We start from the raw sequence: 19,991 nt of genomic DNA on the forward strand, positions 1-19,991 counted from the left end.
TTTATTTAGACAGAAGTTAAATTCACATGAGGTTTTATCATGAATTGACAAAATAGTTTGTATTTGAACAATATTCGTATCGGTGATGTTACACGTATAAGTATTTTTGTAGTCAAGTTTAATTAAATTGACACAAATTTAATTAAAAAAATATGCACGCATACATCACTACTTCTCTTTATCTGCAGTTTTTTAGCGCAAAAAATTTTGTTGAAAAACACATTTATTAATATAACAAAATTTTAAACATGGTACGCAAATTTTTGTATATAGTAAAAATTTTATCAATAAAGTATAGAAATTTTTATTCATAACAAAAATTTTTATTTGGTACATTAATTTTTATTGTGAATATATTTTGTTGGTATGGTGAGTTAATTATGATCTTTAAAAAATTTTATGCATACAAATTTTGTGTTATTTGTATTTTGTCAGTTAAGTGTTAATATTTTAAGTACGTGGTCTTTTAAAATTGTGTGCTATACACAAAAATTGTGTTGTGCATCAAAATTTTTATACTCTAGTTTTCTATACATATATAAGAGAAGAAGAAGACGTCAACGAAATCAAACAAAAGAAAAAGATGGAGAAGATGATGATAACGACTATCTTCCTCGGCTGGGACTTGGTTAGTGAAATTAGAATTTGGACTACACCCCCTCTAATTTTTCCTCCACTTTGTTTGGTTCTGATTTTATTCCCTCTTGAAATTTGTGATACTCAGTGCGGTATTAAACAGATTTATAGTTAAGCAATTCAATTGGGCTCCATCTTTTCTCCCTTTTATGGGGGCCTTATTTGGTCCCCTCTTAAAAGATTAGTTAATATTCTGTGAAATTGCATTCACAAACTGAAGTATGTTTAATATACATATCTGGAAAAGTGAGTCCCGAAAAATACAAGGTTTTAACTGCTTTCAAGTTTCATCAAAACTCTGCATCCAGACAAAACGTGTTTTATACATTTTCTTTTTGTTGGGGGTGGGTGTTTTACATGAAAGTGTTTCGCATAGATGCTACAATTCTTCTACTTGGACTGAAAATCCACATTGGCATCGTTTTGTTAATAGAGAGGTTCCCTCATCAAAGCTCTCATACTCTTTCAAAAACACATGCTCATGTGCTTTACCAGGAGTACTTACCAAAGCTTCCAGATCGAGACCGCTATCATTCTTGCTTGTGTTTACTTGCTGGTTTTTGGGAGTCTGATTCTTGTCATAACTATCACTCACTATGGCATTTGATTCCTTATCATTCACATGTTGGATTTCAGTCAAAATCTCTGATGACAAACCATTATTATATCGATTTTTCAACCTTTGGCGCGTTACGATAGATGAAAGCAGCTGGTACCACCGACGAAGAGCCTCAGCTTCATCTATTCTCTTCTCTTCTGCCTGCCGTCTTTGTTCTTCCTCGGCAAATGCCTGGGAAATGGAGAAAATCAAGGAAGAGGTAAATGCAGAGAACTATAAAAGCAGGATGCAAAAGTAACAATTTAACATCCTGGAGTCGAGGAAAAAAACCAAATTTTAGAGGGGTGAAGATGAAATTGAGTGCTTTATTGTAACTAAAGAGGCTAAGGGATTTCTATCATTATTATTAATATTATTTTTTTGAAGGCCAAGAGATTTCTACTTTTCTACTTTATATAGCATACGCAATTTTCATGAACTGCTTGCTAGCCACAGTAATCATTAGATTCATAAGATTTAAAGAACTAAAGAGCCATTTACTTAGTTGATAATGTGACAAACTTTTCACATGTCAAATTTCAGTTTATCTGCAGCAATATTATTTCTTTAGCAAGAAAAAAGAATACCTCTAACAGTACATCCTTGAACTCGGCACACACCACAATACCATCAAAGACAGGGTATGAACGCCCGTTTTTAAATTCAAAACCAACCATAGCAGGAGCATAATCAATTTCTAGCTTCTTTGCAATTGAAAACGCCCTTGGAAATCTCAGGTGCACGGTCCCTGGTGGAAGACATTTCTCAGACCAAACATCTACCTGACCACGTTCGTTCTAATTCAAAACAGGAAATGCAACAATCAATAATAATAGAATTCATGCAATCACATAAAACAAGATGTACATATGTGCATATTCCAGCTAGCAGATATTTATGATTATAATCTTATAAATGCAGTGCAGTAAGCCAGTAAGTACATAGGGGCAACTAGCTTAATTTACTCAGAGCTCCGTAAGTCTCTATTCAATCATACAAAAAATACATCTTCAGCCGTGCTCCACATACACCAGATGGGGCCTCAAAGCACTGTTTTATTAAACTGACTGGTGAGGTTTTGACTTGCCAAACTCCCTTTATTGGACTTGGAAGATGGTTTTGGCTTTCCTTTCTTCTTTCTTTTTATTTTATTTATTTTCAACCTCATTGTCTACAAAATACAGTAATTTAGAGCAAGACGGTCTTCATCAGGGCAGTACACTGAACCTGTTCGAATATGTAGTTGCTATGGAAAATAAGCCTGGCTAGACCCAAATCAGAAAATGTCAAACTATTATATTGTATATCGAGTGTTGATCCAAGGAGCAAAATGCATGGAACATACTTCTACATAAGAAATCTTGAAGGATAAACCGTTTAAGACGTTAGCAAGGAATTTCTAATTTTCTACCATCAAATTATCTTCATACCTATACTTTTTCCGAGTATTTTGCAGAAAGTAACAGAAAATACCTTAGGTACTATCCCATTCATAGCATGAGGCAAATTTAATGGTTCCAACTGCCAGCTCCCATAAAGTTTAATATTTTCCTTAGAATCAGTGCACTCATAGTCATCAGCTTCAAAATCTTGTAAGTTCTGGGCCTTCACGGAAGGTTTAAGCTCCTGAATGGATTTTTACATTTTTTTTTTAATTTTGGATAAAGAATCAAACAGATGTAAATCAAAAGGGAAAAAATACAAGGAAATCAGGGGAACAACACTAAAAAGTGTTTGCAAGATGAGACCTTCACAGGCAGTTCATTGGCTTTAACTTGCAGTCCTTCCCTGAGCCATCTCTCTTTCGTCTTAACAGTTTGCACACAAGTCCGAGGGTAAACATGGAAACCTCCACATAAGCCCAGAATTGGACCCTTTGGGTGAAGTACTTGATACTTAGTAAGCCATCTTTCTATGGCATAAAGTGGATGAGCTTTGTAGGCCTGCAAGGGGAAAGAGAGCCTTAAATTATATACACAATATAATTCTTCATGTTTTAAGGGTCACTTCGAAATACCTGCTGGTTAGTTGGAAGAGGCTCAGTTAATGCCCTAGTTTCCAACTCAATATCCTCAAGAGAGCTCCGTGTAGGTACGAAAGAGTCACTCATGTTGGATTGTGTAGAAGTGATGTGGTTTGTTCTCGAAGGAACCACACCTCCAGTTGCCCCCGATTCCAGGTCCCTCAGCGGTGCCAATACTGAATCCCACCACATTGAATTAACTCGTTCCGATGCTATCTTATACCATTTCATGCAATACCTAATACAACAAAATGAACAAGCATCTTCAGGAAATGAGACATAACCCTTATGAATCACTAGTCAACTAATTGAAGCTACTAATCAGCATTAAAATTTAAGAGTTGAGTGGAGGTAAAAATGCATGAGCTACCTTCTGAAAAATACAGCTATGTCTGACAGGAAATGAAATATTTATTAGGCAACTCTACTATGTCACAATTCAATTTTATGGTATTCAAGAAAAAAATCGGACAAAGATTAGCTTCATGGAAAGGTAAACTATTTAATCATGCTGGCAGAGAATGGTTAAGTCTGTTCTTTCCTCTTTACCCATCTATTCTATGCAAGCCATGTGGTTGCCACAATCTATTTGTAATTCCATTGATGCTTGCTTGCGAAATTTTATTTGGAGTGGCAAGAGCAATGATAAAGGTTTCAATCTCGTAAGATGGGATAATATTACTCTTCCAAGGGAGTACGGCGGGTTGGGAACTATGGATACAAGACTAAGAAACGTAGGACTTTTGGGAAAGTTAGTCTGGAATTGTTTGACACAAACTGATAAACCATGGGTTACAGTGTTGTGTGATGAGTATGTCAAACAAGGATCATTCTTGCAAGCTACTAATACTATTCCTATTAACGGGTCTTATTTTGGAAGAGTATAATCAATGCAGTAAACTTCCTCAGAGAGGATTTTCGGTTTAAGTTGGTAATGGGTCTCAATCTTTATGGTATAATGACTGGCTTAGTATACGTCCAATATGCTCTATGGTATCATTTGTAAACATCTCGGACACACATCTAGTGTATCTAATTGTTGTGTAGTGACAGCTATTTTTCCTTTCCTGTTAATAAGTAATTCAGTAATAATCATGAAGGTTTTGCCATAACTTATAAATATTCCATTAATTTTTCTCTCACAAGGGTAAGAATGACTGAAAATATATACTAGTGTACCAGTATATCAATTAATATAATTAAGCCTGCTATGCTTTTTCACTTCAAAACTTGTCATGCTGCCTATTTTGCATCCAGCATGAACTCAATGGATTTTTGTGCCAGTATTGCTCATCAGATCAGAGAAACAAATACTCTATCCTACGATCAAGAGTAATCTCCCAAAACAAATAAAATGAAAGCTTGAGCAGTAAAGCATCCGATGAACACAGCTGTTGGGAATTTGAGTTTAAATAAAGCTTCAAAATGAACACAAATGAAGGGGAAACTCTAACCTGCGGGTCACATCTTTGGCCCCCTGCCCAGCAAAGGCAACAACATATCTCAAAGATGTTTTGCATGCAGCTGCCATAGCTTCAACCTTGTCCTCCCCATCAATAATAGAATTCACGACATCAACATGCACCCATTTTCCTGTCAAATTCTCTTCGCTGCAATATACTTCTGCCCAATACAGAGGTGATCCTACTTTTTTTGATCCTAGTGCTGTGGAAATTACTTGAGGGGGCGTTGAAGATTCTCCACTTATATCTCTCTTCATTTTTTTTGATGGAGAAGAAACATTTGCTGCATCATCATTTGTATCCGACTCCAATTTACTATTCAAGGATCCAACTGCTGTAGCAGAAAGAGCCATTTCCAACTGCATCTCAAATTCAAGATCCCCTTTTCTCTTTGATCTACAAGATTGTTCAGAAAGACACGGTTTGGAGTTCTTATCTTGTGTCTCAGAAATTTGTGACTTGGACACACTATCATTCAAGTTTTCAGCAGTGGGAGGATTATTAGACTCAGACACATGGCTTGTTGCACGACCTTTTTTACTTCTCCGTGAATTCCCACAAGAGCTTTCACAGACTTTTTCTTTCTCATTGGTTAATGATTTTCGTGTTGAATTAAAATCCAATTTTTTCTTAGACACCATTGGTGTTGAAGTATTAAATATCCCCTTACTGGATCTACCTGCATCTGATCCCATGGATTGATTTGGTTTGAGAGATGCAACATCCAAAATGGATACAAACCTAAAATATAGCATCAACAAGAAATTTAACTTAACTTCACATAAATGCTTACCAGAAGAAATTAAATTCTTCCAATCTTATCTCAATAATTAATATTATAAAAAAGAGAATGGAAATAGTACGAAAGGAAAAAAGATGAGTGGATTTCTGTTTTTAGAATACTTTTGGATGAAAGAAAAGAAGATGAAAAGAGAGGAAAACATAATGTTGCAATACCTGGTTGTAAAATTCAAAGCTCTAAACAGTGCAACTGATAAAGCTGCAATCTGCAATTACATAAATATTTTTTAAGAAATTCATGTTAATTTTGTTAGAGGATTATATTGCATGAACTCTACAGATGATACAACCAATCTGATCTGAAGAAACTTTATTTTATTTAGAATAGCATGTGTTATACACCTCCCTAATCATATTAATATTATGATGATCGATGCAACCCTTATTGAAGTATAAACTAAATATCTAGTCAAATATATATATAGTCACTAGTCAGGAAGTAAATATTGAAACAACAAGGCTCTAGTAAAAGAAGGTCCACCTCTTCAGGACTACCCTCACGTGATTCTAAAGCTGATGACAAAGCAAAGTGTAGTGATGCTTCTGCATTTGTATAGTTTCGAACATGAAAGTTATCATGGAACTGCAAACATTACACACTAGGAATCAAAAAGGATAGAATGCGTGGTACAAACTAAGCACTAAATGCAACAAAACAAAGCATATAATTGCTGAATCAAAGCATACCCATGAAATTAAAGGATGTAGAGCTCTTGATGTGAGTTTTGTGACATTTGACAACTGAAGCAAGTGTGCTGGGAGTAGAGAAAGCAAAGAAGCCTGCCATTATCAAGAAGTGCTCAATTTCAGAAGCAATTTAATTATCATAAAATAATAGATATTAGGGAGGCAAGATATGAAAACACAATTAAGTTATTTATAATATCCAGTTTTTTTATACTTAAAAATGTTACTAAGAATTTTTATTCATTAAAAAGATTAAAAGGTTATCAAGGATTAACCTGAATAAGAGGATCATCACAAGCACTATCTATTAACCTTCCACGAGCAAGTAAACAAAGCAAATGAACCTTGTGTACAAGTTCAGCCAAGTCCTGAAGAATTTACTAAATTTTTAGCAAGTGGCTGAAAGTTATACTATTAAAGCCAACTATGCTACTGGTAAAAGATAGTAATTAACCTTATCCTTGGCAGAAGCACGACGAGCTTGTTTCTTCACAGCTGGATCTGGAGTCACATCAAATTCAATAGTCACAGGGCTATCATCCACGGGAATGGTACCCTCTTCCCAGTCTGAGTCATCTAGTTCGCCCTTGTCGTTCAAGTATCCTTGGTCTATACTTACGTTATTACATTTCTCCTCTGCAGAAGTACTTCCTATGGGATTTCTATGATTATGTCCAACCTCTGAAGTCTTCGGTTGGAGGATTTGTTCCAATGTGTGAGTTCCATTTTGTTCCGTCTCAGACTCCAGCTATAAGAAGATCAAACGAAGAACATGAAACACTAGAATTTTCCAACATCACTATAAAACGTCAAACACTGACAATGAAGTTATTCCACTTCCATGTTACTAAGTCAACAAAACAACTGCAGTTAAACTTATGAATAAGTAATGATAACAAATTAACAAACCAACCATCATCTTTCTCCTCCTGCCACCAACTTTATTAGCACGCTGTAAAAGTTTCCCCACTGCCTCCCTTGATATTTCCGCCAAACTTCCTGAAATCCAGTGTAAACGTTGGCAAATCATGAGTAACATGATTTGGCTCAGTAATTGAAATGATATTATAGAATCATTATCACTAAGTGATTGAAACTTGCTCTGACCTTCTGAATCTTGTTGTGATCTTGGTTCATTTTCTGCAATTTCAAAAGCAAATGCCCGTAAATAATGTGTGACCATTAGAATCATTTGGATCAGCAATATGCACTGGGTTTTGTACATGCTTCAACTGAAAAAAAAAAGAGGGAAAAGAGAGGGGGGTTTCACTAAGAAAGTGATTCCTGACTCAAGGACAACTTAAATTTAAGGAAAACAAATACTAATGCTCCCATGTTATGGATTTATAGTTTCATTTCAACCGTGGAAGACAAAATTTGAATTTCATTGCTGTCAAAAAATCCGTGCGAAAGAAACTGCATACATCCATCCACCCCAAAAGCAGAAGAATACTAGGTAAATAATCCTTAACAAACTAGAAATTTAAAAATTGAAATTGAAATTAATTATTTGAGACACTGTTATGCTTCTTACATGCTGCAAGCTGCTAATTCCATGGGGAATAAAAGTTTAATACAGGGAGACACCCATGAAAGAAGGTGTGTATAGCCTAACTAATTAGTTATCGGCGCAAACCAATCTTGGACGTGGATAGAATTGAATAACCATTTTCACAAGCAAGTGATGAAAACAAGTACATTTTCAATGTCATGAGATGCAATGGAACTAAAAATGACATTTGGATGATGACGTTGCATCTTCCATGTGATTTCTGAGGAACACTGAAAAGGAACATCAAAGCATAGATAGATAGAGAAGGATAAAGTTAGCTACCTGAGACTGAGGATTGCCCCTTCCGCTGGCTTCTTCGTCGCATTGTTCGTTTCGTTCTTCACTCTGCAGAGAAAGAGGGAGACGAGGGTTAAGAAGTGAACCTCCTCGCGCTCAAAGCTGTTGCTTGTGTAGGAAACCGCGCTTGTGCTACGCTGCGTGCGTCTGCACCACTACCTTCCAATGCACACGCAACAAATTAAATGACCGAAAACACCCTCAAGGCCTCAATGGAAGTAAAATGGCACGAAAGCCCCTGAGAGCCATTAAAATTTCAAAATTACCGCGGTTGGCTTGTGTGCATGTTGTGGAGAAAGGACAGCGCCAGTCCCCCCCTGAGAACTGAGAGTTTAGGCTCTGTCGGTGAAACCCTAAACCCCAGCCGCCGCAGGCAGCCGCCGTTCGTTGGTGGTGGTTGGTTTTCGGGTTCAGTTAGTCGTCGGTCGCTCCTCCTTCTCCTTCGTCGTAGGTATCCCTCTGCTCTGCCGTGCTCGCCGAAGATTCTGGTAGGTGAGTCATCTCCTCTTTTCTGTGTTCTTGCTGTGTTATGGTACGGAATGCTGTGCTGTTGCAATTCTTGCAATCCTCTTTGCTGTGTTTTTTACTGTTGCTGTGTTCTTGTTATGGTGTTAATAATTGTTCTTTTTGCTGTGTTATTGATTTATTGTTAATAATTTGTATTACTGTTATTTTTTTGTTGATAATCTTGCTGTATTGTTCTTGGTGTTATATTGAAACTGCTGCTGGTATTGTGGTTATTAACAATTTAGACATAAGTGTCATGTTATTTACATGGTTTTGATTTTTGTGCTTGTGCTTGTGCATTTTTAGTCTTGTTTCAAAGACGAATGTATGGAAGAATACTATATGTATATGCTGCATATTTATGCTTAGGTGCTGACTCTACATAGCTCTCTTCTTGAAGTTCTGCTCTTTATTTATGATTTATGTATTAGAATTGCTAAATTCTTGAACTCATACTTTATAATTTATGTATCATTTTATTATAATTTGGTTACTCTGGTTGAACCATTAAATCAGTGAACAAGTAGTTAGAATGGTTCGATGATAGTTCGATTTTCAGAACTTTGGATATAACAATCATTTTCTTTTGGGGGAAAAAAATTGTCTAGGCTTCTAGTGATTTTGATAATCACTTTTCTGTTAATATTATCACCCATTCATTTATTTTTATTTCACTTTTACACAATACATTTAACCTGCAAAATGTAAATAATTGAGGAAATGTTCAATTTGTTCTTGAATTTGTGATTTATTTATATTTTTAATAATTTTGATATAGTATTAAGATGTAATGCTTTTATAATGAAGAGTACGATTTTATAGTATTAAAATATGATTTTTTATAAATGAAGAGTACAATTTCATATAGAAAATAACTAACTCAAAATGCCTCTAGTGTAGTTTGTACAGGAAAAATATTCTTCGTAGCATGATCTGATTAATATTTTTGAAACAACATAATGGCAAACAGCAAGTATGAGTATGTCAAGAATTTTGAACTGGAGGATGAGGTTATGTTTCCCAACTTCATTCTTGTTCGAATCAATGGCCGTAACTTCACCAACTTTTCTCAACTCCACCAGCTTCACAAGCCTTATGATGAAAATGCCTTGAACTTGATGAACTCTTGTGCTGTTTCCCTGCTTGAAGAGTATGCAGATATTGTACTTGCTTATGGGTTCAGTGATGAGTACACTTTTGTTTTCAAGAAGACCTCCAAGTTTTATGATAGACGAGCCAGCAAAGTGCTATCCATCATCACTTCTTTTTTCTCATCTGTATTTGTGACAAAATGGAGTGACTTCTTCCCACAAAAGGAACTGCAGTATTCTCCTTCCTTCCATGGGCATGTTACGAGTTGTGCTTCGGTAGATGTCCTCCAAGCATATCTATTGTGGAGGCAAAATATCTGTCATGCAAATAATCAATACGATCAATGCTTTTGGCGTCTTGTCAAACGTGGCATGGATTTTAGGGAAGCACATGATTTACTCAAGGGTGCTGAGAAATGTAACCTAAACAATCTTCTATTTGATGAGTTCAATGTCAACTACAATACACTGGAGCCCATATTCCGACAAGGGTCATGTGTCTTAAAGGCTGTGGTTGATGATATTGTGAAGTACGCAGATAATGGGGTTCCCATTAAAAGACAAAGGAGAAAGATTATTACAGTGCATTCAAAGAAGATAGCAGGTAGAAAATTTTGGAATGATCAAACTGTTCTTTTGAAAGAGCTTGGTTGTTTTGTGGAGGATGTTGACAATGTGAAACCAGAGTATGTGAAGTCCTTTGAGTTTGATAGCAAGTTGATGCCGTTGACATGGATTGTAATTAGAATAGATGGTTGCCACTTCCACAGATTTTCTGAGCTACATGAATTTGTGAAGCCAAATGATGAGAGAGCCCTTAATTTGATGAATTCTTGTGCTATGACTGTGTTAGAAGAGTTTCCTCACGATATAGTCTTTGCCTATGGGGTTAGCGATGAGTATAGCTTTATTCTTAAGAAAACCACTGAACTTTTTCAAAGAAGAGCTAGTAAAATCGTCTCTACTATTCTGTCATTCTTCACGTCCACTTATGTGATGAGATGGAAAGATTTCTTCTCGCAGAGTGAGTTGAAGTACCCTCCTTCCTTTGATGGACGAGCAGTGTGTTATCCATCTACAGAGATTCTAAAAGACTATCTTTCATGGAGACAAGTGGATTGCCACATCAACAATCAGTACAACTCATGTTTCTGGAAGCTTGTTGCATCCGGGAAACAGAAAAGGGAAGCCCAGCAAAACTTGAAGGGTGCTCAGTTGCAAAAGAAAATTGAGGAACTAGCTATTGATTACAATAATTTACCAGCCATGTTCCGACAAGGATCCTCAGTTTTTTGGGACAAGATGGACAATGCTCTCACTCATCAGCAGAATGGAAAGTCTTCGGAAAGTTGTGGAAGGGTCATTGTAGAACATTGCAATATCATTGGATCAGGATTTTGGTTGGAACACCCAAGCATACTTGAAGAGAAGCAATAGGTATAATGCTCACTCTGAAAATTAAATTTGATTACTTGTCTTTGGCTATTTTTTTGCTATGACAAATTTAAAGGATGATATATGCGAGACTCTTTTGCAACAAATATAACTACTTTCTTAATCACACTTTCGATATAAATACAGGGTTTTCTATCTGCATTTGATTCAGATGCATGGCTTGGATCATTTTATTTTGGTGATTGCCAAGGGACTTCTGGTTTCTTGCTTTCTTCAAATCTGGAATTCACTTCCCATCCTTCAAGATATAGCTGGTTGAGGTCCTACCTTGAACTCACAGTGCTCTGTGTCTTGTGCAAATATGGTATCATCTCAATGTCACCTGAGACACTTTCGAGATTCAACAGAAGCAGCAGTTGCGCTAACAGTCTCATTGTTTTGATGAAGTTCCCTGGAAAATCATGAAGATGCAAAGGGACAGGGACAGCGGTAGATCGAATAAGAGGCTAGCGCATGCAAAAACCATGGAGGGAATTTTGGGCAGTGGACCAAAGTTTTGATGATGAGGGGAAGATATTGGTGTAGAAAATGGTATGTTCTCTGTTTTTCGGGCGTGAGATGATTATTGACTTATTTAAATATTAATTTAGAATTTTTCTATCTGATGTTAGTATCACACTAATTTATGTAAGGTTGCACTAATATCACATCGTACAATTATGAAATTTATTATATCCGTATAGATATAGCCATATAGGTAACTATGTTTATTTGTGTCTTATGAGTTATGATATAAAACTAGGTTGTCTTTGTGTCTTGTGATTCTAAACTATGTTGTATTTTAATTTTATTACTGCAATATATTTATTTATCACGAATTTCTTTTCATGCGGGCTTTGGGTCCCTGAATTAGTTTAGGAACCTAGGATATATAACCAGGTTGTATTTGTGTCTTACGATCTAAAACTACGTTGTATTTTTGGAAGAGAATTATTTTGTTATTATTATTCCTTTTTTTTTTTGGCAAAATTGTACACACTACACAGAACAACTTAGATATGTTCTCTTCGGTAGCGTTTGGCGGAGAGACAGAGACAGAAAGACTGAGACTGAGAGACAGAGACTAAGAGACAGGGATTGAAACAAATCTCAGTATTCTGTTTGGTGCAAAATGGGAGACAGGAATTGAAACAAGAATGAAACTCTAATTTAATTTGCATAAAGGGTAAAATTGGAATTAATTAATTGAAATGAAAGTATTTTAGGTATAAAATGTTATTAAAGTTTCAGTCTTCATCTCTAAAAATTTCAGTCTCTTGTGTCCCTACTTTTTGGAGGTACTGAAATACTGAAATTTTGGAGACAGAGACAGAAATTTTAGTACCAGTCTCTGAACTAACAAACACGATATTAAGTCTCAATCTCTCAGTCTCAGTTTTAGTCTCAGTACCCGAAAACAAACGCTACCTTCGTTTCTTTCCTTGGGACTTGGGAGTAACAATTTGGAGATTTGTTAACAAGTGACGTAGGAACATAATAATAATAATAATAATAATAATAATAATAATAATAATAATAATAATAATAATAATAATTTGACGATGATGGTGGTGATGATGATATTTTTGCGACTTTTCAAAGCTTTCTTGTTTTTCAACCGTAGAGTAAACGTTTAAATTGGTGCTTAATAATTTTTGGATCAGATATTTTAGTTTATTTTTATTATTCTTAAAATGATTAAAAATTACTGTCATCAAACAATCTTTCTTCGTTTTCAATCAAATAAGTCTAAAGTCTAAACCAATGTTGTCACTAAAACTGCTTTGCCAATGCAGTTTTTTTTTTTCCCTATTTGAAAAATAGAAAATGACTTTAGAATTATGCAAATTTTATCTTGAAACAACGGTCTTGGATTAAGTTTTTTAACAAACTAAAGGTCATAATTGTATGGATACTCTAGTTCAAAATTCAAAGATTTTATTCAGCCATCTTACTTCCAAAACTAATTTCTGCAGAATTTTAAAACTAGATGACCAACTTCTAAGTGTGTGTTTGGATTACAGTTTGCAAACGGAAGTTTGAATAAAATTGATTTTGCAAACTTGATTTTGATGAAAAGTAAGTTTGTGTTAAGTGATTTATGTTTGGCAATATTTATATCAAAATGGATTATAGTAAAATAAATGTTGTTTGGATTACACTATTTAAAATCACTTTTAGATACAAAATTACTAAAATAGACATCAACTTAAATAATTTTTATATATTATTTTAATTTAGATATTTGAATAGATCTTATTAATTAATTCTATAATAAAATTAATATTTATACACTAAAATAAAAATAATATATAAAAATTGATAAAATATATTTTTAAATAAAAATAAAAAATATTATATATATATATAAAAGAATATTTAATCAAATATGTTACATTTTTTAAGTATTAAATGTTACTTTAATATTTTTTACATCATACTCTTATTCTAGTACTCCAAATAAATAATTAATAAAAAATAGTAAATAATAGAAAAAGATAGTTCATATAAACAAAAATAATATAAATAATACAATAGTATGCATAAAGGATAAAATTAGTAAAAGATAAATAAAGATTGAGTATTGATGGCTAAAAGCTGGTTGGTGAAACGCAGAAGCTTAAAATTGTTGCTTCTTGAAAACGTGGTTTTGAATGCAAAATCACTTCTGCGTTCATGAATCAAAAATTTACCAAACCAAAAATTACAGCTTTCAAGATATCTAAACGTACTTCTTCTCTTTGAACGTGGTTGCCAAACACACCCTAAAATTACCACTAATTCCACGTTGCTAAAAACTATAGTAGGAGACTAAAACTAAAGTAAAGCTTAGTGTCTCTAGAGAAAAGGGATGGCAATTAAGACCGACCTAAGTAGACTCAGCTAACCCTACTTCGAATATGACAAGTTTTTTCAATAGTTGATTGGATAGGAGTGACTATGATGAGTATTGGCCGATCTGACTCGTATATATGTTGTTGTAAACAATTTGAGATTATTTTTGTACTTTATTATGTTTTTGAAACACTTAATCATGTTTTCAGTTTAATTTGTTTATCTTTATGTTATAATTTTTTCAAAGAGAAAAACTATGAATCAATTAGGTTTGAGGCAAAACTTAAGATACCTATGGGTAATGGAACAGGAAACGAGGCAATATATGAATGATCAAGACAAATTTAAAGAATAAAAAATTTTATTTTTTTAAACATATAGCTTATAAAAAACTATCGAAGTCTAATTTCTAAAAAAAATTTCTGTGAATACGTATCTTATCAAACTAAGATACTTTAAGGGACAAAATGTTTTTTTTTAGCTCAAATAAAGGGTTAATTTTTTCAACTAATATGGATTAGTTTTTAAATTTTAAATTTAAATTTTAAATTCTAAATTCTAACACTTAAATTTAAAATTTTCAAAAGATAAAAATAATAATAATTTCACAATTGAAAGGAAAAATTAATTATATTAACAACTTAAAAGTTGTTTACGGCTTTTCCTATATTTTTTTAAAGGCTATTTTGTAATAAAAGAATTATATATTTTGGGAACTAAAATAGCTTATTTGATTGTTATCTTTACCTTCATAACTGAAATTACCAAAAGCTCCGAGGGGGCAAACCTGAGAAAGTATAATGACATAAAAGCCATGATAACTATTCAAAATTATTGGAGGAAGAACACCGCCTTTACTCATATATATTATATTATTCTGCGAAGTAAGAAGCGAAACCACACTCCGCACAAATCGAAGGATGAATCTGTTTTCTCTTCTTCGATCATCAAAACTCTAATAATCTTTGCGCCTTCTTATTCTTCTTGCTGTTGAAGCTTCTGCCCCCAAATACTCGCACTCAACTCAAGCCCTCTCTTTCTTTCCTGCCATCCCATTTTTCCGTTCGGATTCTAGGGTTTTTTCCCTTCTGCGTATGCACCCCTCGCTTCGGCTATTTCTCTAGGTAATTCTAATTTTCATTTTTGTTTTTTGAACTATGTCCTCTCATCCGCAACACAAGATATGAATTCCCGAGCGTTTTGATTTTTGGGTATTGCGATATGGTTTGGGATTTGATTAGGCTTTTCAATTTAACGTGTTGGGAGTTTTGAGCTACCTATGAGAGTTTGCAAACTTAGTTAACAATAAATTTGAAGGGTTTTTTCCCCCTTTCAGGTGATATAGAAAAGTACGAAAAAGAAAACTAGAAACTTTTAAATATATATTTAAAAGCAGCTCGGAGTATGTTATTCACATTAGTCTAATTGAACTAATTTGTTTCTTATTTGTTGCAGGGCTGAATTATTCTCAGTTTCGGAGGAATTTGATTCTTTTGTTAGATTGAAATTGCAATGGCTTCTTCCTTGGATATGTCACTTGATGATAGGATAAAGAGCAGCAGGAGTAACAGAGAAAGAGGTAGAGGACGTGGCAGAGCCCGAGCTCACACTGGCCGTGGGACAGGCAGGAATCCTGGTGTTGGTGGAACAATAACTGGTGCTGCTCGTAGAGGTCTTAATACCCGGCCGTCATCCTATGCCATTGCCAAGGCAAGCTCAAAAACAGTGGATCCTTATACATGTGCTTGAGATTCTGGAATACTTGGATACCCTAGTATCCTATTCCAGAGAGGAAAATTATAGAAACTCAAAAAAATGCAAGAGGAAAGATACATTAGTATTTGTTCCAAAGAGAAGCTAAAGCTTGATCATTCTGCATCTTCGATGCAATTGTCATAGTTTCTTTAACATTGCAAATAATGTGAACCTAAAGAGTTTTGCTTTTGTGTTTGGGGGCATGACTACAGATCTCTGATGTATTCAGGAGTTTTTGGTGCTGCCTAGCATACTATATGAAGGAGCTTCATGCATGAATTTTAAAATGGAGCTCTTATGGCTAGCTGCAAAATTTTGTAGCTCTAAAGTTGGGCCAAGTGCTAAACCATGCTAATCCATTTGATTTAAGATCAGATGATTTAAAATGCTCGAGTGCTGGGTGTGTGGACAGATGTTTTATTGGATCCTCTGGCTAAGTTTGGTTCTACAGTGCAAGATTTCTCTTTACTTCCCTCTTTCATGGTATTTTGCAATGAAGCTTCCTCCACTTACATCAGAACTCGAGCTTCAATTGTAGCATTCATATCACAAGTTTATTTGAAATTGGTTGAATTCTTACTCCTGGTTTTCATCATTTACTTAAAAGATTGGTGTTTGAATGTAGTGTGTCTTTCTGTGTATATTATTTTGGCTACATTTACTTTGCCACGTGCTTTATACTTTTGTCTTTTAATGTTGATGTTTCTGCTCTCACGACTGCTCTTGAACAATGGTGGTTACCTAAGAAGTTGTGTTTTTTTGCTACTCAAGATTCAAGAATCTCATCTGATTTTGTTTTCCAGTCCATCCGGAGGACCGGGCCTTTTCCTTGGCAGCAAGATTTGTTTGAGGATAGCATAAGAGCTGCAGGGATACAAGGGGTTGAAGTTGGTACAAAGTTGTACATTTCAAATTTGGACCATGGAGTAACCAATGAAGACATAAGGGTACAACTTTTGTCATGGCTTCCTTTTTAGTAGTCTCTATTTCCTGCTAATATTTCTTGAAGTTCTCTTCAATCTTAATTTACCATGCAGGAGCTTTTTTCTGAGATTGGAGACTTGAAGCGCTGTGTTGTTCATTATGATAAAACTGGACATCCAAGTGTAAGTATCATACTGCACTTCAACTTGAGCTTGATATTGTTGATTAGCTTTATTTTAGGCTTTTAGGACTTTGACGGAATGTCGAAACTCTACCACTTTTTCCTTGTTGAGAGTTGTGTTACAATGTAACAAATGTTTCTGTAGATGTAGATATTGTATTCTGTATCCAATATTAATATTAATTTGATTTCACTGGCATTCACCAAGGAACATATCGTTAGATTGTCACTCTGCCTTGACAGGTGGAACTTTCCCACTAGCAATCAGATAATAATTAATAAACTATGGCAGTGTAATGTATATTATTCTTTACTATCATAATCAACAAAATACTTCAACTACTTTGATAGGGTTTCTCAAACATGGATGTTAGGGCCACTCTGATTATAATTTTATTTCTTTCTTTTCTTTCTTACATACAAGTATTGAGCATCAAAACTTCTTACTGACCATCTCTTAAAGAAGCCACCACTTTAGGGAGTAAAATAAATGGGTGAATCTTTTGCCCTAGGATTTTCAGAATTGCACCTCTGGTTGATATTGAAAGTCAGGACAAATTTGAATTCGTAATTTTCATTTGGATTCTAATAGGATTCTTTTACTAAATGATTCCAATGGAAAAGTGGCATGAATTCCCCCATTATGTTTTTAGATGCTTTTACGATGAAGGGGAAGGGAAGGGTAAATGAAGTGGCCTTTGGATTTGTATTGTAACGAACCTACTTGACCATTACTCAGTTTACCCTACTTTCTAATGTTACCCCATGACACTTGAAAGTTTTGAGATCTGAAACTCTGTCTTCCTTCCAATAGTTTAATGTCTGGACCTGTTCTTTTCTCTCACCTAATAGTAATAGGACTTATTCATCCACCTAATAGAGGAGAATGAAATACACGATGATTACGGACTACAGAAATAGTAGTTTTATTTTATTTTATTTTGTTTCATTATAATTGTTTTATAACAGCTTTAGTTATTAGAAACTATGGGGATGAATCTTACCTGTGGGGTGTGGACATGTTGTACATGATGAGCTATTTTGGTTTGATTACTTTAATTGCTTTTCTTTCAAATGTAAATGATACATTCTTATGGTCTAATAGAGGAACCTGTTTACAGTCATGTTGAGTAAGAGGGGTGATTTTCAATTGGTTTATTGTTGCCTGAATATATGTCTGACATTCCTATGGAATTGCGCTAACTTATGTGAAAAAATGTTTGCTTCAAAGATCTGCTGTTTGGCAGTATTGGTTTGTTCATTTTACTTTTGAAAACAAATTTGACATCACTATCTTTTGTTTCTATGATGAATTGAACTGGGTTGCAGGGTTCTGCTGAAGTTGTCTATACAAGAAGAAGTGATGCATTTGCTGCTCTTAAACGATACAATAATGTGCTTCTGGATGGAAAGCCCATGAAGATTGAGATTGTTGGTGCCAACGCAGAATTGCCTATAACTGCTCGGGTAAATGTATCGGGGGTAAATGGGCGAAGGAAGAAAAGGACAGTTGTGATGATGTATGTGATTTCTATGGACTCTGAATATGTTTCTAGATGCATATGTCGTCTAGTTACTCCTTTTTCTTTTCTTTTCTGGTCCCCTCCACGGGTATTCTGGAAACATATGGGAAAATTTTATGGATTTTATTTGTATTACAATTCTGCAAAGTTGCTTTAAAATAATGCATCTTTTGGTATATGTATTGAACAAGACATCTATTATCTTGGATGGTATGCTGATGTTAGGAATTGCAGGTCTCGTGGAGGTCAAACTGGAGGTGGTGCTGGGCTCAGTCGCGCTGCCACGTAAGTTTACATTATTATCATTTAGCTTTAGCATGCTATAGATATGGAAATTGCTTTTTCCTAAGATGCGTCTTGTCATATGTGTGTGCACATGCGCATGCAGGCTTATACTATCGGATTTTACATTTCATGTTAATATTAATGTAGACCTTGTGTCCATGAAGTGTGGTCAAGCATCTTGTTTTGTTAAATTAGGACACACTGGTCTCTAATGCTCTATGAGCCTTCATATGAGGGACTTTGGTGGACTAAGAAGCCCTGCTTGATATTGCTTCCTTGTCTTCTCTGGTTTCCTACATTTTATGTGTTGTCCGCTAGGATTATTTATTGAAGGAATAAAAGCAACTATTCAATTGGAACTACGACATATTAGAATTGTTAAATTTGCAAGTATCTCCTTAAAAATGGTCCTTGTTATATTATTTTCTCATTGATTGGATAGATGGAATAAAGGCAGCACAATATTTGAGAAGGGATTTAGTTGTGTTAACTTGCATTCTAAGACTTGCCATTTGATTAACGTGTAGTCGGGTACAACGTAGTGGGGCAAGGCCAAAGGGTGGAACTTCAAGTGGCCGAGGCCGTGTTCGCAGCCGTGGACGTGGCAGGGTTGGACGCCAAGGGCGTGGGAAAAAGGAGAAGTCAGCTGAGGAACTTGACAAGGAGCTGGAAACCTACCATGCTGAGGCTATGAACATCTCGTAGATGATGACAAAGAACTTGACGTGGCATATGGAGTTCAAATTTGTTGATTTAGTTAGTTACATTTTTATTTATAGTTTATTTCTTCATGATTGATCTTCTCTGACTACGCTTTGTGTTGTTAAGGCTATATCTTGTATTTTCAATGCATCATTGGACACTTTTGATGAGACGTGTTAGGAATGTGCCAAATTATGTATATTCTACGTTGTACCAGCACTTTGCCTTATCATAATTATGATTTGCTTAGGGTCTACATTTGCTTATGTATCTTGTTCTTTGAAAGATTGTTGCTTCTATATGAGTACAAGAATTCGAAATATTAGCTTCGATATCAATTTCTTGTTTCTCATTTTATTACTATATTTTATCCAAAATGAGAACCAAGTTTACATTTGTTGCTGTCGTCTGTTGATGCTTTGCTTTTTCTACAATTATCTGCTCGAGTCAATATTGCATATCGAATACTCATCTGCTCAATGCAATATTATTTTGGCCAGATCATTAACAAGTAGTGACTTCTTATTGAGAATAGTGTTTCTAGTGTCACACTAGTCTGTTTAAGTGTCGGGGTTCGAATCTCGCTTTATGTATGCAGCAATCTAGACTTTTAAATGAAGCTTGATTCATGGTAGATTAGTTCTTGGTTTGTCGGGAAAAAAAAATAAATAAATAAAAGAAAGTGTTTCCAGTGTGA

At 34.8% G+C, this 19,991-nt stretch overlaps 3 protein-coding genes across 9 annotated transcripts; 2 read left to right on the top strand and 1 right to left on the bottom strand.

The window, feature by feature from the left end:
• Positions 1-824: 824 nt before the first annotated feature.
• LOC107457890 (DNA repair protein RAD4) lies at positions 825-8,128 on the bottom strand. Its single transcript, XM_016076078.3, has 14 exons — positions 8,043-8,128; positions 7,316-7,348; positions 7,122-7,207; positions 6,663-6,956; positions 6,484-6,576; positions 6,209-6,301; positions 6,003-6,104; positions 5,678-5,727; positions 4,712-5,461; positions 3,252-3,495; positions 2,983-3,177; positions 2,708-2,860; positions 1,822-2,031; positions 825-1,426 (listed from the first exon to the last, which is right to left on the bottom strand). The coding sequence occupies exons 1-14, from the start codon at positions 8,083-8,085 to the stop codon at positions 1,016-1,018; spliced, it is 2,757 nt and encodes a 918-aa protein (XP_015931564.1). The 5' UTR covers positions 8,086-8,128; the 3' UTR covers positions 825-1,015.
• A 201-nt stretch (positions 8,129-8,329) lies between these two features.
• On the top strand, positions 8,330-11,960 carry LOC107457887 (tRNA(His) guanylyltransferase 1). 7 transcript variants are annotated; one of them, XR_002365493.2, is made up of 4 exons: positions 8,330-8,549; positions 9,465-11,092; positions 11,237-11,414; positions 11,498-11,960. XR_002365493.2 is itself a non-coding variant. In XM_016076073.3 (3 exons), the coding sequence occupies exon 2, from the start codon at positions 9,524-9,526 to the stop codon at positions 11,090-11,092; it is 1,569 nt and encodes a 522-aa protein (XP_015931559.1). In that variant the 5' UTR covers positions 8,330-8,549; positions 9,465-9,523; the 3' UTR covers positions 11,262-11,960. The 7 variants fall into 7 exon arrangements, 6 of the variants coding, with proteins under 6 accessions (XP_015931559.1, XP_015931556.1, XP_015931555.1 ...); XM_016076073.3 differs by having other exon boundaries at positions 11,262-11,960; XM_016076070.3 differs by having other exon boundaries at positions 9,460-11,092; positions 11,237-11,959.
• A 2,805-nt stretch (positions 11,961-14,765) lies between these two features.
• LOC107457878 (THO complex subunit 4D) lies at positions 14,766-19,560 on the top strand. The gene is made up of 7 exons (XM_016076054.3): positions 14,766-15,048; positions 15,380-15,634; positions 16,483-16,626; positions 16,717-16,785; positions 18,114-18,304; positions 18,542-18,592; positions 19,120-19,560. The coding sequence occupies exons 2-7, from the start codon at positions 15,437-15,439 to the stop codon at positions 19,295-19,297; spliced, it is 831 nt and encodes a 276-aa protein (XP_015931540.1). The 5' UTR covers positions 14,766-15,048; positions 15,380-15,436; the 3' UTR covers positions 19,298-19,560.
• The last annotated feature ends 431 nt before the right edge of the window (positions 19,561-19,991 follow it).

The sequence above is a fragment of the Arachis duranensis genome, chromosome 7 (assembly GCF_000817695.3).
Source record: "Arachis duranensis cultivar V14167 chromosome 7, aradu.V14167.gnm2.J7QH, whole genome shotgun sequence".
NCBI lineage: Eukaryota > Viridiplantae > Streptophyta > Magnoliopsida > Fabales > Fabaceae > Arachis > Arachis duranensis.